This window comes from Carassius carassius, chromosome 9 (assembly GCF_963082965.1).
Source record: "Carassius carassius chromosome 9, fCarCar2.1, whole genome shotgun sequence".
Classification (NCBI taxonomy): Eukaryota; Metazoa; Chordata; class Actinopteri; order Cypriniformes; family Cyprinidae; genus Carassius; species Carassius carassius.
The window spans coordinates 2,866,303-2,885,740 of record NC_081763.1 but is presented as its reverse complement, the minus strand read 5'-3'; the positions used below and the strand labels follow the sequence as shown (position 1 = coordinate 2,885,740).

Sequence of the window (19,438 nt, the reverse complement as noted above, 5' to 3'; positions counted from 1 at the left end):
TTTATTAATACTAACATGATGAAATACTAACATAATGAAATATTTTAATGAAAGTAAAAAAAAATACACTGTACACCTTTCTGAATATTTAAACAATAATATCTAAATATTCTTTTGGATGCACTATAGAAGTCACTTTAATTGTAATATTTGGTCTCTACATGAAGAGAGAGTCAGTGGTCCACTGCGTGAGCAAAGTGAGTCGTTCGTTGCGTGAGGAAAGTCGGTCGTTCGCTGCGTGAGGAAAGTGATTCGTTCGCTGAGGAAACTGAGTCATTCGCTGTGTGAGGAAAGTGAGTCGTTCACTGCGTGAGAAAAGTGATTCCTTTGCTGAGGAAAGTCAAGTCAAGTCACCTTTATTTATATAGCACTTTAAACAAAATACATTGCGTCAAAGCAACTGAACAACATTCATTAGGAAAACAGTGTGTCAATAATGCAAAATGATAGTTAAAGGCAGTTCATCATTGAATTCAGTGATGTCTTCTCTGTTCAGTTAAATAGTGTCAGTGCATTTATTTGCAATAAAGTCAACGATATCGCTGTAGATGAAGTGACCCCAACTAAGCAAGCCAGAGGCGACAGCGGCAAGGAACCGAAACTCCATCGGTGACAGAATGGAGAAAAAAACCTTTGGAGAAACCAGGCTCAGTTGGGGGGCCAGTTCTCCTCTGACCAGACGAAACCAGTAGTTCAATTCCAGGCTGCAGCAAAGTCAGATTGTGCAGAAGAATCATCTGTTTCCTTTGGTCTTGTCCTGGTGGTCCTCTGAGACAAGGTCTTTACAGGGGATCTGTATCTGGGGCTCTAGTTGTCCTGATCTCCGCTGTCTTTCAGGGCAGTAGAGGTCCTTTCTAGGTGCTGATCCACCATCTGGTCTGGATACGTACTGGATTCGTGTGACTGCAGTGACCCTCTGATCTGGATACAGACTGGATCTGGTGGCTATGGTGACCTCGGAATAAGAGAGAAACAGACAAATATTAGCGTAGATGCCATTCTTCTAATGATGTAGCAAGTACATAGGGTGTTATGGTAAGTGTTTCCGGTTCCGTTTACCTAATTAATGCAGCCAAAAAATCCTTTAACGGATTTGGATGTTAAAAGCATATTAGTATGTTATGTGTAAGCCAGGTTAAAGAGATGGGTCTTTAATCTAGATTTAAACTGCAAGAGTGTGTCTGCCTCCCGAACAATGTTAGGTAGGTTATTCCAGAGTTTAGGTGCCAAATAGGAAAAGGATCTGCCGCCCGCAGTTAATTTTGATATTCTAGGTATTATCAAATTGTCTGAGTTTTGAGAACGTAGCGGACGTAGAGGATTATAATGTAAAAGTAGCTCATTCAAATACTGAGGTGCAAAACCATTCAGGGCTTTATAAGTAATAAGCAATATTTTAAAATCTATACGATGTTTGATAGGGAGCCAGTGCAGTGTTGACAGGACCGGGCTAATATGGTCATACTTCATGGTTCTAGTAAGATTTCTTGCTGCTGCATTTTGGACTAGCTGTAGTTTGTTTACTAAGCGTGCAGAACAACCACCCAATAAAGCATTACAATAATCTAACCTTGAGGCCATAAATGTATGGATTAACATTTCTGCATTTGACATTGAGAGCATAGGCCGTAATTTAGATATATTTTTGAGATGGAAAAATGCAGTTTTACAAATGCTAGAAATGTGGCTTTCTAAGGAAAGATTGCGATCAAATAGCACACCTAGGTTCCTAACTGATGACGAAGAATTGACAGAGCAACCATCAAGTCTTAGACAGTGTTCTAGGTTATTACAAGCAGAGTTTTTAGGTCCTATAATTAACACCTCTGTTTTTTCAGAATTTAGCAGTAAGAAATTACTCGTCATCCAGTTTTTTATATCGACTATGCATTCCATTAGTTTTTCAAATTGGTGTGTTTCACCGGGCCGCAAAGAAAAATAGAGCTGAGTATCATCAGCATAACAGTGAAAGCTAACACCATGTTTCATTCACTGCTACGAACTGATGGCGGTCATATAAGTACGATTTAAACCATGCTAATGCACTTCCATTGATGCCAACAAAGTGTTCAAGTCTATGCAAAAGAATGTTGTGGTCAATTGTGTCAAACGCAGCACTAAGATCCAATAAAACTAATAGAGAGATACACCCACGATCAGATGATAAGAGCATATCATTTGTAACTCTAAGGAGAGCAGTCTCAGTACTATGAGACGGTCTAAATCCTGACTGGAAATCCTCACATATACCATTTTTCTCTAAGAAGGAATATAATTGTGAGGATACCACCTTTTCTAGTATCTTGGACAAAAAAGGGAGATTCAAGATTGGTCTATAATTAACTAGTTCTTTGGGGTCAAGTTGTGGCTTTTTGATTAGAGGCTTAATAACAGCCAGTTTGAAGGTTTTGGGGACATATCCTAATGACAATGAGGAATTAATAATAGTCAGAAGAGGATCTATGACTTCTGGAAGCACCTCTTTTAGGAGCTTAGATGGTATAGGGTCTAACATACATGTTGTTGGTTTAGATGATTTAACAAGTTTATACAATTCTTCCTCTCCCATAGTAGAGAATGAGTGGAACTGTTCCTCAGGGGGTCTATAGTGCACTGTCTGATGCGATACTGTAGCTGACGGCTGAATAATAATAGTATCGATTTTAGAGGTAAAGTAGTTCATAAAGTCATTACTGCTGTGGTGTTGGGAAATGTCAACACTTGTTGAGGCTTTATTTTTCGTTAATTTAGCCACTGTATTGAATAAATACCTGGGGTTATGTTTGTTTTCTTCTAAAAGCGAAGAAAAGTAATCGGATCTAGCAGTTTTTAATGCTTTTCTGTAGGATAGGTTACTTTCCTGCCAAGCAATACGAAATACCTCTAGTTTTGTTTTCCTCCAGCTGCGCTCCATTTTTCGGGCTGCTCTCTTTAGGGTGCGAGTATGCTCATTATACCATGACGTCAAACTGTTTTCCTTAACCTTCCTTAAGTGAAGAGGAGCAACTGTATTTAAAGTGCTAGAAAAGAGAGAGTCCATAGTTTCTGTTACATCATCAAGTTGTTCTGAGGTTTTGGATATGCTAAGGAATTTGGATACATCAGGAAGATAACTTAAAAAGCAGTCTTTTATGGTAGAAGTGATGGTTCTTCCATACTTGTAACAAGAAGTATAATTTACAATTTTGGCTATATGAAGTTTGCACAGAACTAAATAATGATCTGAGATATCATCACTTGGCTGAATAATTTCAACACTATCAACATCAATTCCATGTGACAGTATTAAATCTAGAGTATGATTTCGACAATGAGTAGGTCCTGAAACGTGTTGTCTAACCCCAATAGAGTTTAGAATGTCTATAAATGCTGATCCCAATGCATCGTTTTCATTATCAACATTGATATTACAATCACCAACTATTAAAACTTTATCTGAAGCCAAAACTAACTCGGATGTAAAATCACCAAACTCTTTAATAAAGTCTGTATGGTGCCCTGGTGGCCTGTATACAGTAGCCAGTACAAACATAACAGGGGATTTATCATTAACATTTGTTTCTCTGGATAATGTTATATGAAGCACCATTACTTCAAACGAGTTATACTTGAAGCCTGCCCTCTGAGAAATCCTGAAAACGTTGTTATAAATTGAAGCAACACCTCCCCTTTGCCTTTTAGACGCAGCTCATGTTTATAACAGTAATCTTGGGGGGTGGACATCATCAGGTTTTAGCCAGGTTTCTGTGAAACAGAGCACATCCATATTATGATCAGTGGTCATATTATTTACAAAAATTGTTTTCGTAGAAAGGGATCTGGTATTCAATAAGCCAAGCTTTATCATTTGTTTGTCCATATTGCATCTGTTTTTTATATGTTGAACCTCAATTAAATTGTTAATCTTAACTTGGTTTGCACGTTTTTTGTATTTTCTAGTTCAGGGAACAGACACAGTCTCTATAGTGTGACATCTAGGTGAAAGACTCTCTATGTGCTAAGAATTAGCTGACCTCTGTGACGTGAGGCAGCTAGCAGACGCTCGGTTTAGTAATCTCTGACTGGAGAATCACTAAGAAGAAGTCGGCAACCTTATTTTAGGACTGGACCGCACGCCATACTAGACGGGACCGCCTTGTGGCCAGAGATCTGTGCATCCACTGTTTGCGTATCCTGTGCAATTTCATTATTGGCGGAGCAGTCGGTCAATGCCACCTTTCCAGTAAATACGACTTGTGATTGGACTGTACCTCAGCAGACAGCAAAGCATTGGCCAAGAGCAGAAGGCCCTCCCTCCAGGCTTTTTTTTAGTTGCGACGTTGCAAAGCTTAATTTTCGCTCAGTCTGAGTTTCAGAGTTTCAGAGCAGAGCTGCGTGACAACGCTGCCACAAATCACGTGAGTCGCAAGCTCGCAACTGTGTGGGCGTATATTCACAAAGTGGTTGTTGTAAACTCGGCTCTGAAAAAATTGTCTGCAATAGGGGTGCAAATATAATGTAATGTAATAAGTTTCGCCATTTCGAACCTCAGTTTTGCCGTTTCAAAACTTTTTTTCACCTACTCGCACACCAGTTTTCAGATCACTATTTAAAAGGTTTCAAATCTGGAAAACAAATTATACACTGGGAGAACAGTGACAAATTCGAAACTCTCAAAAAATTATTGCACAACACCGTAAAAAAATGTTGGACTTCTGAAGAAGGAAAACTCAAACACAAAATTATGTTTGCAGAGATTTTATTTTTTTACCACTTTGCAAACTTGCAAAACTCTGTTTTCAGAGTTTCAAAACTTTTTTTCACACATTCGCACACCAGTTTTCATATCACCATTTACAAGGTTTCAAACCAGGAAAACAAACTAATACAGTGGGAGAACAGTGACAAATTTGAAATTCAGAAAAATTATTTTCGCAACATCGTAAAAAAAAATGTTGCAGTTCTGAAGAAGGAAATCTCAAAAACAAAATGTTTGCAGAGATATTTTTATTTTTTTACATTTTGCAAGCTTGCAAATCTTATTTTTCCATCTTGCTAAACTTTCTTTTGTAAGATTTTGAGTTTTCGAACACTCAGTTTCAACCTTTCAGAACTTTTTTTTCAGTTTTGAATCATGGCAGGATATTAATCCCATACTTTAAAGCTTATTGGATTTTAAACTAAAATTAATTAGCATATTTCTGATTGCCAGTTACTGCTATTCTTTTAATTAAAATTGTTTAACATAAACGTACCATTTAATAGAGCTACACTAAAGTTTTTATAAAGCCGAGCACTCTATTAAATGTAGCCCATGCAGTCATACATTTGCACGCACAAAACCCAATGGTTATAGGCTATTTGGTAGCTTATATTATTGTCTTATTTGTCGTCTTCGTTTTGCTTTAAAACACACTTTCAGATTTATCTGATGTCTTACTAAAATAGACAGTGAATTATCATATTTTGTGTAAAATCACGAGTTTGTGTTTATTCACTGACCCTAATGGAAAAATAAGCATAAACAAATGATGTAAACTTACGTAGCCCTGCATGACATGCAGAAAATATTGTCCTATATCTGTATATAAAATATCTCTCCTTGTAATAGGCCTAGACTAGGGTGACCACCCGTCCCGCGTAGCGCGTGCGCGCACAGCGTTTGAAGCCCAATTCATGCGTCCCGCAAATTGAGACTGTGTCACGCAAAATCAATGCTTGCTCAAAAAAAGTTGATGGCTCTATATCCTCGAGCCCCAGGCAGCCAAACGAACATTACTTGACAGTTCAGCACGCTAATGCGAGAGCGGGAGCGAGCGAGTTTGAATGAGAGATAAAGTTTACATCTTTATTATTTCTGTTTTAACGTTTTTCCTACATTATTTATATTAAAATATGTTATGTAGGCAATAACTCCGTTTACTATTTGACTAATTTACTGAGGTGGCATCGTTGTTAACTTACAAAAATGATAATTTGGTGGATAATTTACATTTTTCCGTTAATAACAGGTAGTGTATTCCGATGTAAAATTAACAGTCGCCTGTGGACGCTCAACAACCATCTTATCTGAGCTCAAAACGCTGCTTGAGCAAGTGTCAAGATACTAAAAGTAATAAATACATAATTATGAACGTTTATGTGTGTTTATTTTTGTTCTCAGTACGTTTTTTAATAGCAATTAATGATTATGAACATAAAAGCATTACAAAATATATATATATATTATTATTATTACTATATAGGCTACTATCGATGAAACCACAAAGCTGACGTGGGAGGTATGTATAACTGCAATATAAAGTAATTTTGAGTATTATTGCTATTAGTATCAATGGCGCGGGAAGGGGGGTGCTGCGGGGGCTGCAGCCCCCCCCGTCATAGCATCAGCCCCCCCTGGTGTGGGGCTGTGGACTAACCTAATATTGTACTTAAAAACGTGAAAATAATAATAAAAAAACAGACATAACGTGTTTAATATGGGATTAAGATATAGTGTATAAGATATAAACTAATGATTAATTATTTTAATATTTCGTTGATAAAAGACTTACCTAGCCTCCTCAGGTAGTGCTTCCGTCATCTCACACTTGTTTGGTCATGGCTAGCAATAAGCAGCAGAAACGTATTTCGGACTTTTTTTCGGGTAACACAGTTAAGAAAAGTAAAAATAGTGATGGGAATTCTTCTCAAACAAAGGATGTCAACAATAACGTCGATGAAACGGCGACTGAACCCTCGCCAAAGACTGACACTGACACAAACTCGGTTCAGACTAGAGCTGTTAGTAGGCCTATGTCAGCATCCGCGAGCAGCGAGGTTTGTGAGCTGGACGATAACATGGGTTCTGCTGAGGTCGGGACACATGATCGGATGGCTGCCAGGGAAGCTGACAAGCCCTACCAACCCCGGATTAAATTTCCAGGCAGGAGATTTGGTGGGGAAACGTTCGAGCATTCATTTCAATGTGGATGGTTTGACAAATGGAAATGGCTGCATTATATTAGAGAATCTGACTCTGTGATTTGTTTTATATGTGCTAAAGCGACGGATAAAGGATTACTGCGCATCACCAACGACAATCAAAGCTCCTTCGTAAAGGCTGGTGGTGGATATAGTAACTGGAAGAAAGCACGTGAAAAATTTGCTCAACATGAGTTATCCGAATTGCACTCGGATTCAGTGCGTGCTTTGGAATCCTTAAAAATAACACCAATCAACGCTGTGATCTCGGATATTGCCGCTCGAGACCAGGCAACGGCTAGGGCTGTGCTGGAGCTTTTCCTCCGCTCAATCAAGCTCCTGGGCCGCGAAGGGTTGCCACTTAGAGGGCACGCTCACCGGGATGGAGTCCTCTGGCAGTTAATGCTGGAGAGGACACACGCTCTCCCGAAAGAAAGAGAATGGATGTTACGCAGAGACAATTGGATGTCCGATACAATTCAAAACGAAATTCTCGGGATGTTTGCTCATGCCATACAACGTGAAATCATGTCTCAAATCAGCCACTGTTCTTTCTTTGGACTCACAGCAGACGGAACAACCGATATCAGCGCGAGCGAGCAATTTTCATGTTGTTTGCAGTTTGTGGATTCAGATTTAAGGGCACAAAACGTCTTTCTTGGATTTTATAACACCAGTGACTCATCTGCAGAAACATTGTTTTCATGCATCAAGGACATATTTATCCGTTTAAACATACCTCTGGAACGTTTGGCAGGATATTGTTTTGATGGCGCGTCCAACATGTCTGGCCGTATAAATGGTGTTCAGGCAAAGCTAAAAGCAGAGTGTCCAGTGTCCCTATATGTGCATTGCAGTAACCATGCTTTGGACCTCGTTCTGCAAGAGGAAGCAAGGGAAGTGAGACTCATTGCAGACACGTTGAATTTTGTTCAGGGAGTGTCTGTTGTCATTTCAGAATCAGCCAAACGTAAACAGTTGTTCAGGTCTCTGTTTGGCTCTGAAGATGTGGTGTGCAATCTTCTGGGGCTTTGCCCAACCCGATGGTGCATCCGCAGCACTGCGATTTCAAGATTCATCTCTGCATATGCTACACTACTGGAGACCCTAAAGACTCTGGAGCGAGACAAGTCAGTTAGGGCTGAGATTCGGTCTAAGATATCCAGATTGTGCACACAAGCTAAACAAGCAAGGACATATTTTGGATTAGTGTGCAGCCAGGCACTTTTTGAGCCTTCTGAGGCAGTGGCCCGAAGTCTGCAGAGTGAAACATCAACTGCACGCGCAGCCCTTGAGTGTGTCACAGTCCTCCAGCAACATATGCAGAGACTTCGGGGGGATGACTCTTTCAAAGAGCTGATGGATAAGGTTAACACCGCTGCAAGATGCAACAATTTGAAAATGCCAAATCCCCCCAGATTGAGGAAAACCCCAGCTCGCATCCGCAACACTTCAGAACCAGAGGCTCTGGTGTGCAAATCTGGAGAAGCACAGTGGCGACGTCAGTTCTTTGAAGCAGTAGACTTAATCCAAACTGAGCTTAAAAGAAGATTTGATCAAAGTGGAATTAAAGTGGCTGCACAAAGAGAAACGACTCTTATCGAAGCTGCAAACCAAAACCTGTCTGGTCTAAATGAAGAAATGCAACTCCCGGAAAAGTTTGATCGATCACGTCTACAAATGCAACTAACTCTACTGGGTGACCTAACTAAGGAGAGACGGTTCACTGCAGTGAAAGAGCTTGCTGAATTCATTTCATCATTGCATCCCCAAACTAGAGAGCTATTTAAAGAAGTTGAGGCATTCATTGAGCTTTGTTTATGTCTACCTGTGTCAGCTGCTCCATCAGAAAGATCATTCTCAGCTCTCAGACGCCTGAAAACCTGGACCCGAAGTACCACAAGCCAGAAGAGGTTGACACATCTGGCGCTAATGCACATACATAGTGACATTCTGGATAGGCTGGATATACCATCTCTTGTTCGGAGCTTCATCAGCAACACACCTGAACGCAAGGCCATGTTTGGTGCACTTTAAATTGAGGTAAGAAATGGTTTTAAATCCCTTATACTGCCGCCGAGCATTTTAGCATTATTTATTTCTGTATGCTGTTGCCTATTCACCGTAGTCCTGTGGCTGAAGAGGCCTAGGCTAGCATAGCATAAGGCAGCACATCACTAAGTAATAGTGAATAATTATTTAGTGAATATATATGACATATATATTTAATTGTTTTTTTGTTTGTTTTGTTTTTTTCATTTGTTTTTTTTTCAGAATGACCATCCCCGTTCTCAGTGGCGTTTTCTCCCTGAAGCCAAGGGAAGCCATCTCTTCCGACAATCACTATTATTGTAAATAAAAAAATTATTTGACTTGTGACTTGGCCTCTCATTTCTATGGAGAAAATGAAATAAATGTAGAATTTGTCATGCTTTGTTCCGATCAGAATAATGGGCGTTTACTAGCCGCTCTCAGGCGCACGACCGCATGCATAATTTTGCCACAAAGAACTGGCTAAAGAAATGATTATGAATTTGTCAAAAATAGCAAGGAGACATTTAATTGTTTATTAATAAAATGGTGTTTTCTGTGTCGCTGAAAGACGATGCGGACTCGCCATGAACGCCAGAGAGAAATGCACATTTCATATGGATTAGGTAGGCTATAGCCTACATATTCAGAGAGTAGCCTATTTCTTTTCGTTTTGAATATTTTCGTTTAAAAGTAGACATTTTTAGGCTTTCTATAATAGATAGCCTATATTTCTCAAAACTGTCTGTGTCTGTGAGTTTCTGCGCCCTCCAGTTCACGTGCAATACAAGTGATGTGCCGGCACCGTATTACATTGTCTGCTAATATATTTGCTTGTTTATTAAATACAGGCAATGGGTTGATCAAATATTGATCAAAATTAAGATACAATTTATACAAACCGAAAATCTTTTAAACAGAGTCTTTCTACAAAACAAAACTCAATAAAGTGGTCAAAATCATGTCTTACCCACTCCATGTCTCATAGGCTATTGCGCATGATGTATCATATCTTTCTCATGCTGCATGCTCACTTTCATAATAAACATTGATTAAATAAATAAAAAAATTACATTAGCCTATAATATTTAAACAAATATGAAACCAAATATGTTTTCTTTAATGGCTACAACACATAGCCTAATCAGTACAGATAATTTTTTTTATTATTATTTTTGTAATTTATTTTATTAAACATCAAAGTACAAGTACATCAAGTACAATTTTTGTGTATAAAACAGTAACAATCACGCCAGGGGAGAAGACTAGTAGAGAAATTTCATGTCGTCAGTCACAACATAATGACGTCACATATTTTCCAACCCAGCCCTCAGCCCCCCCCCCCGCATGAAACAGCTTCCAGCGCGCCTGAATAGTATTATTTTCTAAAATTAGGTAGATGTAATATAAAAGTACACATGGCAATGTTTTTGCAACAGCTCCAAGTCTCACGCGCAGTGTAGGCTATACGTCACTGTCCGAATCCGTTCACTTATTTATTTATTCACTCCTTCCTGATATAGTAAACTCAACTGCCATACACTATATAGGGATTAATGAATGAGTGAATTCCCTTCCCTTGAGTTGTGATGTCAGACTTTTTTTTTTTACTTTTCCTGTGGTGTTGAGCAACTACAATTCATTTTAATCCTATAATTTTATATTATAATTTATTTAAAGTGAATAAATTGTAATGAAAAATTAATAAAACAGCTAAGACTTAAGAATTAGAATTAAGCTAATAGCTTAATTAATAAAAAAGTAAATCGTAAGTGGAAGTGCATCTGTCAATTCTGTCATGAGCATACATCAGCAATTACACATGTTTAGGGGAATAGGGCATTATTAATATACCATGTAAGGTGGTATGTGCTAGAAATGGGTAAACCACTATCAGTGAGTCTGCCCATGGGGTGTCCTACATTGTCCCTCAGCAATATGGCTTTTTGTCAAGCTACTTTCTTACGCTGTGAAATGAGTAGCCTAACTTCCTGTAACTTGATTCGTCAATATTCATCAAATCATAATTAATCACCCCCCCCCCCCCATAATAAATATTTTCATTATTACCTGAATGTTACTATGATAATTGATTTATATCATATAAAGCATTATGTAAAAATCTATCAAAAAAAAATTTTTTTTACTTAAAACTAATGTCTGCATAAAGTTATGTAGGCTACCAACTAAGGAATTGCACAAAATTCCCCAAAAGATCTAAACTGGAACTTACCTGTCAGCACAGATAAACATACAAGTTATCAAGTCATTTGAAAGACAATTCTATGTTGTGTTAAAAAAATAATAAAGATGTGATGGCTGTTGTCTGTGGTTTGTTTATTGACTTGGAGCTTAGGCTCTACATGGTTATAGTCTAAAATTGATTTTAACTGTATATTCCTCAAATCTTTTTGGAATGTTGCTCCATGATCAAAAAGGATGTTGATTCCGAGACGTTCTCTGATAAAATCATGTTCACCCAATTAATAAATTCCTTTTGGACATAGCCCTGAATGTCCTTTTGCAGTTTTTCTCTGTCACTTTGGTAGATTTCTTGAATCATCCTTAAAGGAATAGTTCACCCAAGAATCTAAATTATGTCATTAATAACTCACCCTCATGTCGTTCCAAACCCGTAAGATCTCCGTTTATCTTCTGAACACAGTTTAAGATAGATTTAGTCCGAGAGCTCTCAGTCCCTCCATTGAAGCTGTGTGTACGGTCTACTGTCCATGTCCAGAAAGGTAAGAAAAACATCTTCAAAGTAGTCCATGTGACATCAGAGGGTCAGTTAGAATTTTTTGAAGCATCGAAAATACATTTTGGTCCAAAAATAGCAAAAACTACGACTTTATTCAGCATTGTCTTCTCTTCCGTGTCTGTTGAGAGAGAGTTCAAAACAAAGCAGTTTGTGATATCCGGTTCATGAACGAATCATTTGATGTAACCGGATCTTTTTGAACCAGTTCACCAAATCGAACAGAATCAATTATAAACGGTTCGCGTCTCCAATACGCATTAATCCACAAATGAGGATTAATGTCTGCCTGTCTGCAGACGTTCAGACGTGCAGACGTTCAGACAGGTAGATGTGCAGATGTTCAGACGTGCAGACGTTCTCCACACGCACGTTAACACGTCTTTTAGCTTGGTAAGGAAAGAAATGATGGTTCTGGGCTTAATGATGGACTATGAGGATAAGAAACTGAATTCAGTTGCTATAAAATAATTAGAAATAATAATGTGAATTTGTGAAAATATATTGGATCTCTCCAGTTGATCTGGCACATCCAATTCTCAAACTCCGATCTCTATAATTAGTTTAATCGGATGCTTCTGCATGAGCTCTCAACCAATGATTCGCCGGTGATCCACAAGGACCGCCTACCTCATTTAAATGTTGCACATGGAAAAGCTAAAAAAAATTAATAAATAAATCTGGAAATAAATGCATGTGGAAATAAATAAATACATATAATAAATAAATAAATGCATGAATAAATACATTTTAAAAATAAATAAATAAATTACATATAAAAATAAAAGTAAATAAAAGTTAAAAAGAATACAAATAAATGTAAAATAAATACATAAAGGAAAAAGTTATTTAAAAGATAAATTCAGGATAAAATTTTATTACAAATGAACTATTTTTGTTTTTATCACATCATTTATTTATTTATTTTCCTTTTATTAAATGTATTTATTTATCTATATATACATTTATTTATTTTTAATTTCTGCAGGTTTAGTCCTCTATTTTAGACATCTACAGATTCCATTGGAAAATATCTTAATTTTTTTCTCTGTAGATGAACGAATATCTTACCTATTTGAAACGACACGAATGTGAGTAATATATTTATACGTCGCACCTCCGTTTATCAGTTTGCACTGGCGACCAGTAGTTGCTCGCATAAAATTCAAGGCATTGATGTTTGCCAATGAAACCATTGCTGGCTCTGCACAGCTTTACCTAAAATCATTACTTCAGAGATATGTGCCTCTAGAAGCTTGCATTCTGACTCCTATCAAGGGTTTACTTTTCCAACTTTTTGCTCACTAATGAGAGAAACACACTCTGAGTAACCATGAAGCGAGAGAAAACACACATACTCTGACTTTCAAAAACACCTGCTTCTCGCTCCAGATACAGAAGTGGAACAAAATGTATCAGAAAATTGAAGTGGAAATTGCAAATACTGCAGTATTTAAAAACCCTCTATTTTTTTTCGGTACATGTGACATCTCTAAAATTAGTCCCCAAAGAACGATGAAGCAAAGTTCCCATCATATTCCTCATTTCTTCTACTTCTTTAATTTCAGTCACACCCAAAAACATCACCGACTCCAACAGTGGATATAAGAAGCTGTGCTTCTACAAGAACATTGCTGACTCTGACTGTACTTCTGGTGTCTCTACTCTATAACACAAGAGCAGCTTCACACCATGTTTGTTCTTGGTCTGTTTACCTGTATTGTGCTGAGAGCATTCAGTGCTCAGGCAAAAGTGGTCGAAAGCTTTGATGACTGTAAAGGATTCTTCTACAAAGACACAGAACCAGAAGGAATCGATCAGAATGCCAAGAAAATTTGTCAGAAGCTTGAATATGATCAATACTATTACGCTACTCTGTACTCAGTTCATCACAGGATCCCTCTCTACAGCGCCTACACATTTGACCCTGAATGCTCAAGTACTGCTGGAAGGACAGAAAACTGGCACATCGAGCCACAGGTAAACATGTGCTTCACTTACTGTCAAACAAAAAACTTTAATTAGCAATTTACATTATGCACTCCTTAAAGGGATAGTTCACTTTCAAAAAAATTTGTATGTTTTATCTTACCTCCAGGGCATCCAAGATGTAGGTTTCTTTGTTTCCGCAGTAGTTTCCATTTTTATATTTTTAGGTCAACCCGTTCTTGTCTGTGACTCATACAATGGAGGTCTATGGTCACCACCTCAAAGAGCATGCACAGAGGAGTCCAAATGAAACAATTCCCCATCGTAAGTACACATTGATGACCTAAGACACGAGACCAGGGCTTGAAAACGATCAATCGGTTCACTCCGAGCAGAATCAATATTTTAACGTTTCTGTTCTGCGTTCCTCTGATATTATTACCGTTCCAAAATCAGTTCGGGTGGAAAAAATACCATTTAATAACGTTATTTTTAAAAAACAATATTATTTGCCTAATAATATAATAATAATAAATTATAGCGTTTTCTTTACTCAAAAAGAAAAGGAAAAAGTAGAGATCTAACGCTTAGTCACAGCCAATAGGCTACAGCATCATCATCTCTAGTTTTTGGCCAAATGTAAGCTACATTAATTAAAAAACAAACAAAAAAAAAAAACATCTATCAAGTATTTTTAAGATATTTAAAAATGTTTGCTGCATTGTTTTAAAAAAAAACATTATAAGATTGCGTTTTGAGAGTAAAAAAAAAAAGTTGCGGCTCACGTCGCATTTTATTAGCCCTATTACTTCCGAAATAATAAAGGCTGAAATGCCTGAAGTCTAATGCAAAATGTTTTATTAGTTTAGGTTAAGTTATTAGTTTAGGCTATAAAAACGTCAATCCAAAAACAAATTAATTTAAGGTGAAGCTGATGCCTACCTCTCTTTCGGCACAAATCCAAATGTTTCCATGTTCCCGACATATCTGGATGCTATTTAATATAAAGAATATAGAATGATAGTAAATGTATAATAAGTAACGCTGTATATGAGTCCGAAAGTTGGACTCCAAATTTCATTCTAAGAATTATTTTGAGGTTAATAAAGCAAATGAAAACTGTTCCGCTTCCGGGAAATTTGAGAAGCTCTGCTAGGCTATTTTAGTTCCCCTCACTCCACAACAAAATAATTTTAATTAACAGTATTTAGAAAAGAACAAGAATTACAAATATCTATCTGTGCATGATGATGTCCAAAGCCCCTGGCGAGCGGAGCCTCTCAAAGTTGGGAATAATAAAAGGAGAGCTGCGGTCCTCAGTTGGACAGGAAAGGCTAAGCATGCTGGCGCTTGAGTGTCGAATGCACATGCACCAAAGCTGAGAAAAAATAGGCCCTTTTGCGCTTCGTCATCAGGCCTAATTTGGTCTTAATCCGGCCCTGAAGGTGGTGCATTGTCATTGAGACTCATATGTATCATTTACTCATATGATGAGTTCACAGCTGAACGGACATTTCACTCGTTGGCTTCAGCATCATATTTGCATATGTCGAGTCTACTGGAATACATGACTGGTTGACAGCAAATTTCAAAAATGAAATGGAACGATAAAATAACGTTATTAACCGGTTAATGGCCATTTAAAATTTTCAGTGCTTCCTGATGTGACGTGTGCGCGCTCTGGCTTAGTCTGCGCAAGCGCGGAAAGCACCGGAAAGTGATCTCGCGTGTATTCGTCACTTATTGTTTACACTTACTGTATATGGTTTACACAGAGATTTTGGAAGTGTTACCTTTCACTGTGAAGATCTAAACATATTTAGACGTAAAGGAAATTGCAATGGAGGACGATTTCAATATATCAACAGACAACGTTGAATTTTTTTCACAACTATATTTATTTGAACCAGAATACACAGATCAAGTACTCAGGAGCGATCCCCTGCAGCAGCACGTCTTCAAGCCTCAGCGAGACAGAGATCTCTTGAAAATTGGTGGTGTTTTAGTAGCAAGTGTTGTGAGATGCCAACAGAAGTGGAGAGCATATGTTGTCACGAATGGAACATAGCAATTCCAAAACTAGCTACTGGACGACGATGAGGACATTGACAGTATCGCATCACACACCTGCCTGACTGAAGATCCTGAGTTTTCTCCTCTGTTGAGACGCAGCGTTTTGCACGTTGTGTTTAGTTTGCCACATATAAACTGGAGGCGACGTCCAATGCCAGAGGGACCCAATGGTACGCTGTCAATAGAGTGAGTAATGTGTTGTATATTTATTATAATCGCAACGATTATAGGGTGCATTATAAACTAATTAATTAATTACAATTACTGCATTATATTTCAGACAGTACAGATTGGTGGTGTATTGGGGGATAAACAGTAAACAATGAGTGATGTACACACGCGAGAGATCACTTCAGTCACTTTCCGCGCTTGCGCAGACTAAGCCAGAACGCGCGCACACGTCACATCAGGAAGCACTCGCGCACTCAGATCAGTTGTATAAATACTGTAAGTTTTCTTACACAAACCACTCGTTTCGTGTCTTAGGTCATCAATGTGTACTTGCGATGGGGAATTGTTTAATTTGGACTTCTCTGTGCATGCTCTTTGAGGTGGTGACCATAGACCTCCATTGTTTGAGTCACAGACATGATCAGTTTGACCTAAAAATATCAAAATGGGAACTACTGCAGAAACAAAGACACCTACATCTTGGATGCCCTTGAGGTAAGCTAAAACATACCAAAATTTAATTTGAAAGTGAACTATCCCTTTCAGAAACAACGAAGAAAAAGTGGTAAAAAAACTATATATCAAACTAAACATCTAACATTATATTTCTTATGTAGATTTGCCAAAATGAATCCAGAACTGAACATATGGTCCGTGAGAGGGACTCTGATGAAAACATTATTAAAAAATATCAAGCCATCAGCAGTGACTACAGAGACTCTGGATATGATCATGGACTCCTGAACCCCAACAGCTTCCAATGCAACGAAGGTCGTATCGCAACGTTCACACTGACCAACACTGCACCTATAGACGAGTCTTTCAACCGTATCCACTGGAAGAACTGGGAGAGTGCACTGAGGAGTTTCTTAAGAAGCAAGCTTGACAGTCATGGTGGTTCTGCAACAGTCTACATTGTCACAGGTACAGTACCTGATGACGATGTACAAATACCACACAAGAGAACCTCTGAAGACCCAGAAAGAGTGACTGTGCCCTCTCACATCTGGACAGCCATCTGTTATAAACACCACCACAATGACACAAAGTCTTTTTCCTTCAGCTACATTGGGAAAAACCAACCAGAAGGTGGCATACGCCTGATGAGAGTCTCAGACCTGAATGATAAGCTCAGCAGTCTCTATAGTAAACTGTTAAAAACTCATCACTCAATTAAGATTTTTGTTGGTAATTGTTTTGATGACAGTAAAAAATTTAATGAGGTCCAGGTTGTGTTTGACAAATTAATAAATCTGAACCAAGTAGACCAGATGGCCACAGATGTGCAGAACATGTCTCACACGCAGAAAAGGGTTGTCAGAAGTTCCCAGCACTCACACCTCACAGTTGGAGGGTCCTGGTGCAGGTATGATCACCCCTGTAACACATACGATAACAACTACTACTGGTGCTGGATCGGTTATGGTTTCTTTTTCGACAGCTGGGACTACTGCAGCCCTCCACTGGTGGGAAGTAGAGCTAAAAATGGGGAGTACTGCCGTAGCAACTATGCCTGTTCCACATATGGTTCAGATTATAAGTGGTGCTACACACAAAGCAACAATAATGATATGTGCTGTACTTCTGATGACTGCTTCTCAGCTGTAAAGGACAAGACCTGCTGGTCTAATCACCTATGTGGATACCATGGCTATGATTACCTGTGGTGCTATACTGATGATGAAGCCAACTGGGAATACTGTTGCAAAGATTGTGGTCAGTAGGTTTACAATTTTAATTACAATTAATACTAAAGTATTACTTCGCAAAGTTGATTGTGATTGTACTTGGAGCACTTACTAACCTAGAAACAAAATACAATAATTCAAACAAAAAATGAAGACTCTCTGTTGAAGGATCCAAGGAATCTTCATAGGAACCTGTGTGTGTTGCTACAAGAGAACAACCATATATTTGTGTTGTGTTTTATGTTCTTTCTTTTATATTCAATCATTCATTTATAATCATTTATCATTAATTACTCCATTTAATTATTTAGAGTAGTCATTTAAGACATTTATATACTCATTTTATTAATTAGTTAATTGATTAGTCATTTATATTGTATTGTTGTATTTTGTTACAAAGATTATTCAATAAACTCTGCTTACACAAGTAATTTATTGTGTTTGTTTCATTAATACACGTAGCCGGAGGGATAGTCCACAAGTGAGACTCAGTCTTAAATCATATGACATTCAAGGAAGGCAACATTGTCCATAAGTAACATCACATTTGAAGTTGACTAAGATAAACTTCCATGGCAGAAAATAACTAAGCTGTTTTTTGTCGTTATTGTTTGTTTTGTTTTTTTGTTTTTTTTACACCGTGAGTAGAAATCAGCACTTCTCAAAGTCCAAACTCAGAAACAGCGTTTCCAAAAACCAATCACTGTTGACTGTCTGTGTATTTGAACATTATATTTTGATACACATATTTTGTCACACAGACGGACATTTGTGCTAAATGATACATAAAATATAATTCACTGCTGTTTAACAGTGTATTGCTGGTTAGATTGAAGTACCATTTCAAAAACTAAATGTGTAAAAGATGTGCTTTATTGGACATTTATTTGTATAAAAAATGTATGTAACAGTTCAGAGAGTAAATGCAAGTATGACTTAATGACGTCATGAATATGATAATTCACATATTTTAATTGTTATATAAAGTTATAAGCATGTTTATAAAAACAATAACAAGTGATTCAGACCTTTTGAGGTTGGTGAGAATTCAGATTTTGACCTTTGAATATAAACATTTAGAACCCCTAGTGTAACTCTTTCTAATTAGTTTGAATTCGATTTGTGCCGCTAGAATATTGAACTATGTATTTATTCCTCCTAGAAGTATTTAAAAAAAATATAGCTGCAAGCAGCGATGGCGGGCTCAAGCCATCAGTGCAAACGCGACCCCGGTGGCATCAGGAAAACTGTGCCCAGCAGGCACATGCATTAACAATATCTCTCTGGCAGTCAAGTTTTAAGGGATACGGCGGTTAAAGGGTTAATCAGAACCATCTAGACTTCTAGAAATCACATACACAGAACAATATATATATAACTTTAGTAACACTTTAGAATAAGGGTTAATTTATCAACATTAACTATGTTAACATGAACAATAATTATATATCATTCATTCATGTCAGTTAATATTCCAAACTTAAACATTAAAACATTGTTTTATTGTGATTTTTTTTCCATGCACATTTTACCAATTCCAAACCATATCAATCTTAATAACTACCATAATTGTTTTATTTAATCATTTATGAGTGATATATAATAGTCCAAGAAAGCTGGAAGAGAAAAACTCCTTATATTCAGGTGTGCAGAATTATTTGGCATGTTTTCTTTTACAGATGAAATGTGCTAAAAAAGAGTTTGAACTCAAACTGAAAAGTAGAAAAATTTGAAATCCCCACGAGAAATATCAAAAACAAATGCAATACAGCAATGGCTAAGTTAAGACACGACCATTGGACAAAAAATGCTGACTGGGTCACGAGGTCAGAAAAGAAGAAGAAAA

At 37.6% G+C, this 19,438-nt stretch overlaps 1 protein-coding gene across 1 annotated transcript; it reads left to right on the top strand.

Annotated features, from left to right (window-relative positions):
- Positions 1–7,725: 7,725 nt before the first annotated feature.
- LOC132148716 (uncharacterized) lies at positions 7,726–17,628 on the top strand. The gene is made up of 5 exons (XM_059557417.1): positions 7,726–8,443; positions 8,780–8,968; positions 13,300–13,377; positions 13,464–13,711; positions 16,522–17,628. Exons 1-5 carry the CDS (start codon positions 7,726–7,728, stop codon positions 17,626–17,628), a joined length of 2,340 nt encoding a protein of 779 aa, XP_059413400.1.
- The last annotated feature ends 1,810 nt before the right edge of the window (positions 17,629–19,438 follow it).